At 33.1% G+C, this 4,688-nt stretch overlaps 1 protein-coding gene across 1 annotated transcript; it reads left to right on the top strand.

The window, feature by feature from the left end:
• Positions 1 to 1,679: 1,679 nt before the first annotated feature.
• On the top strand, positions 1,680 to 3,922 carry LOC127128951 (aluminum-activated malate transporter 8). The gene is made up of 6 exons (XM_051058297.1): positions 1,680 to 2,025; positions 2,128 to 2,268; positions 2,341 to 2,613; positions 2,733 to 2,839; positions 2,935 to 3,078; positions 3,188 to 3,922. The coding sequence occupies exons 1-6, from the start codon at positions 1,737 to 1,739 to the stop codon at positions 3,671 to 3,673; spliced, it is 1,440 nt and encodes a 479-aa protein (XP_050914254.1). The 5' UTR covers positions 1,680 to 1,736; the 3' UTR covers positions 3,674 to 3,922.
• The last annotated feature ends 766 nt before the right edge of the window (positions 3,923 to 4,688 follow it).

The following is a 4,688-nucleotide window of genomic DNA, read 5'->3' on the forward strand; positions in this document are numbered from 1 at the left end:
CAAAGGGTTTTATCCTCCTCTTTCTAGGCACTGACATGGATAAAATTGTGTGAACAAATGCTAACTATGCTACCATATCCATAAAGGAGGCATACCTTCTAAAATATCTTACTTCCATTATATTGTACAAGGCTAAAAACATATGGACTTCGGACATCCCACCTTCCAAATCCTTTGTTGTTTGGTGCCTAATTGCATCACAAAATACTAAGTGATGATTTGAAGCAATCAATAGGTTGTTAGTTGGCTTTTATGTGTAGCATATGCAAATGCCATGAATAAACTACTATCCACACCTTCTTCCATTGTTCCTTTGATATCAATCTATGGATTTGGCTTGGTAAAGTTATCAAATCACATATGTCCTTCAAATACACATAAGACGTTTGGAAGCTTTGACTTAAAGCAAGTTTTCCTCATAGTGCCTTGGTCATCAAAGCAGCTATCATCTACTTGATCAATTCCATTTGAAAAGTCATAAATATGACTAAACAACATGTTACCTTTAACGAACCATTTCACTCATCTTGGCACATATTTTCTTGACAGGTAACAACTCACACTTACCTCTTCCTCCTCCATGATTGACTTCAACATAATTAAAGCCTTTAATGTCTATGTGCATCCTCCTCGCGCTCCTTTTATCACTTAAGTGCTTTGGGAGCCCCCCAACCTTGATTAGATAAAGTGCAATTGTGATGACTTATTTTCTCACCATCCTTTATCTACTGGTTGTGGTGGTATTTTCCGAGACAACATTGGTGACTTCCTCCTTGCCTTTGCCGAATCAGTTTCTTATTATTTATCCTTACATGGAGAATTCTCTATGGTGCTCAAGGAAATTAAAATTGTTAGAGATAATGTATGGTCAAAGCTTTGGATTGAGACAGACTCTCTTGTGGTCATCCAAGTTTTTTCAAAAAACTTCTTGGTGCCTTGACAACAAAGAAACCGTTGGCATTTTTGTAAAAATATATTGACTGGCATGCCTTTTTCATATCACACTTTTATAGAAAAGGAAATTCGTGTACTGATTTTCTGACTAATGTAGAGCGCAGAATTAAGGACGATTTTGTAAAAAAGATAAGTTAGAATTTTTTATTTTTTATATTTGTTTTCTTTTGTAATGGTCTTGGCTAGTCTCCTTTTTTTTTCCTTTTCTTTCTTCTTCAATATATTGCTATCATTTAAAAAGAAAAACAAAAAAAGGAAAATAAAATTAAGGAGGTGGGATACAGCGATGATTAAGGATGATAGTGACTAAAGTATATGTGTCAGTTACTTCCTCTAATAAATTACTACCCTATTTTATCTTTACTTATTCATGAACTCTAGTAAATTAACTTTGTTTAATCTGTTTTAAGAACTAAACAATTCCAAGCTCGAGGTATATCTCCTAACATTCCATGTCTATGCATGTTTTGGTACATGTTATTTTAAGACCAATTTCTAAAAGTATAGTACTTTCAGTCATGGGCATGCGTGTTTAATCATAATATATTTTCTGTCACCAAACAAAATTAGTCTCTTCACTTTCAACAAAAGACAGCAATTCATGTATCTCATTAATTTAAAATTAACTATGGCTGCTTCAAACAAGTATATGCTTTCATTTCTACTCCTATAAATATAACTCTTCAAACTCATTTCAACCTCAAGTCTTTCAAGTTTCAACCTTATTTGGTTCTTTTGCTATTTTGTTCCATTTTGAAACTTAATCATCTCTATATCTTGTCATGGATATTGAGTCAACAAATCAAGTAAACAAAGCTGGATTCTTATCTAGCTTGGGTGGTTTCTTCAAGGCTATGCCTATGAAGTTGAAGTCCAAGGTTATGAATGCAACAAAAAGTGTGAAAAAGATAGGAAAAGATGACCCTAGAAGAGTAATCCACTCATTGAAAGTTGGAGTTGCTCTTACAGTTGTGTCCTTGTTTTACTATTCAAGGCCTCTTTATAATGGCTTTGGAGATGCTGGAATCTGGGCAGTTCTTACTGTCGTTGTAGTTTTCGAATTTACTGTTGGTGAGAGTTCATATCATGAATATAACCAAAACAAGCATAAGATAATTAATGTTTAAAGTTTAAAAAATATTAACTTGTTTTTGTTGATAATAAATGAATCAGGTGCAACCCTTAGCAAAAGTTTGAATAGAGGATGCGCTACATTATTAGCTGGTGCTTTAGGGGTTGGAGGTCATCACTTAGCCACTGCTGTTGGAGAAAGAGGAGAAGCTATTGTCCTTGGAACCCTTGTCTTCATTCTAGGTAACTATAACTATATACAATAAAAAAAGGAAGTTTATATACATTTGAAGCTAATAAGTTTTGTGTTTGCAGCTGCAGTTGCAACATTTTTAAGATTTGTTCCAAAGATAAAGGCAAGATATGACTATGGGATGGTGGTATTTATATTGACATTCTGTTTGGTTGCGGTGTCGGGGTATAGAGTGGAAGAAGTTGTTGAGCTTGCACATCAGAGACTTTCAACTATTATTATTGGAGCTGCAGCTTGCATGCTTATCTCCATATTTGTTTGTCCTGTCTGGGCAGGTCAAGACCTTCATAACATGGTTGCTTCCAACATAGAAAAACTAGCCAACTATCTTGAAGGTATACATGATATAATACATATTCATGATGCAGTAACGAGTAATGTTTACGAGTGCATTCAATTTGAGTCTCTTTGTTTGTTTGTGTTGTATGTTAATATCTAAATTATTTATTTTCAGGGTTTGAAGGTGAATATTTTCACTCATCAGAGGATAAAGAAAAATCTAAGTCACTTCTACAAGGATATAAAAGTGTTCTCAATTCCAAAGCAACTGAAGAATCATTGGTAGGTATTTTAATATTTTTCTTTTGATATATGGTATTGAATACTAACATTTTTCATGTTTGGGAATGAACTTATAATTTTCACATAATCTTCAGGCAAATTTTGCAAGGTGGGAACCAGGTCACGGCGGTTTTAGTCTTCGTCATCCTTGGATGCAATACTTGAAAATCGGAGTACTTGCTCGCGAATGTGCATACAAGATTGAAACCCTCAACACATATCTTAACCCTGAAATACAAGTAATACATCATTATTATCTTACTATATAAAAGTCTAAAATTAACTTGCATGCATGTCTATTTTATGATGACCATTTTGAATCTAATATATGCATTTTGGTTACTGCAGATTTCTTTGGAATTCAAGTGTACAATTCAAGAAGCATGCACAAAGATGAGTTCTGAATCCAACAAAGCGTTGAAAGCAATATCATCATCAATGAAAACAATGACACACCCCTCATCAGCTAAAAGTCACATAGAAAATTCAAAAAGTGCAATAGAAGAACTGAAACTTGTACTAGAAGTCATTTCCTTAGAGGATGTGGAGCTCTTAGCTATAATACCAGTTGCCACAGTTGCTGCAATACTTGAAGAAATCACTATTTCTGTCGACAAAATCTATGAATCTGTTTCTGAGCTTTCTCATTTGGCACACTTCAAGACTCTAGAAACCAATGTGTCACCGGAAAAACCACCACTACTTCATAGAGGAATCATAAAACCTGTTGAGGACATTGATAACGCGCCGCATGTTGAAATCGCGATCCAAGATTTATGTACAGACGCACCTGACAAAGCCCGAAAATGCAGTGCAGAAATGAATAAAACATAATTGTAAATTTGAAAAGTTGTGACTATAACATGATACTAGGCAGTAATTGACTTAGTTGAGTAAATAGTTGTCAACCTTATTTGACAATTTGTAAAATTAAGGTGAAAATCTTTTTCATATTCTTACCTTAATTTAATTTCTTCATTACTTTTGTTGTTGAGTGTTATGCTAGCTGTTATATTATATATTGGCTGCGGAAGAGCTTTATGCTATGATATGATATCAGCCACATTTGGTGCTTTCAGTCTCTATTGATCCTTAAAACACTTGTGTACTTTTTTCATCTTTTTGATCATTTTCATTATAAAACCACAAATAAAGTGTAGTTTCTCCTCGAAGATGCGTGGACTTGGCAATTAATAAACATTGGACGTTCAATATTCCACAACAAAGACCAAATTAATTGGAAAGCTATGATTTTACTTTATCAGGATAAAAAGAAAAAATAAAGGGTGGTACATGAAGAAAGAATTGTTGGAAAAGAAAGAAGGAAAAAAATCTCTACTTGCCAATATGCCAATAAAAGAAGTAAAATAAAAAAATATCACAATTTATCAATTGAGATTAATTATATACACTTGCACTGGAAAATGTTTTACACAATCGATTCATCACCATCACCCGTTTGCATTACTTTATAGATTTTTAAAATAAAAGTGAAACTTGTTTTAACATCCAACGACTATGATTAACTGACGGTGTAAAATCATTTTACACTGTCAGTATATTTCAATTAAATCCTTATCAATTTATCAATATGCATGAAAAAAATTGCAAAGTTTATCTACTATATTTTTTAAAAAAAAAAATTGCAAACTCTCTCATGACACACAACTATCCAATCCTCATTACATCCATAAGACAAGAGTTATTATGCTGAAGAAAATTCAAACTAACTTTTTAATTTATATTAATACTTTAATTTTCTTTTTTTTCCACTATCAAATGTGACATTTGGATGAATTCACTTTTCGAGCAACAAGGCCTTGTAACCTTAGCTTCGCATCTTTATTCT

Source organism: Lathyrus oleraceus, chromosome 3, assembly GCF_024323335.1.
Source record: "Lathyrus oleraceus cultivar Zhongwan6 chromosome 3, CAAS_Psat_ZW6_1.0, whole genome shotgun sequence".
Taxonomy (NCBI): Eukaryota; Viridiplantae; Streptophyta; class Magnoliopsida; order Fabales; family Fabaceae; genus Lathyrus; species Lathyrus oleraceus.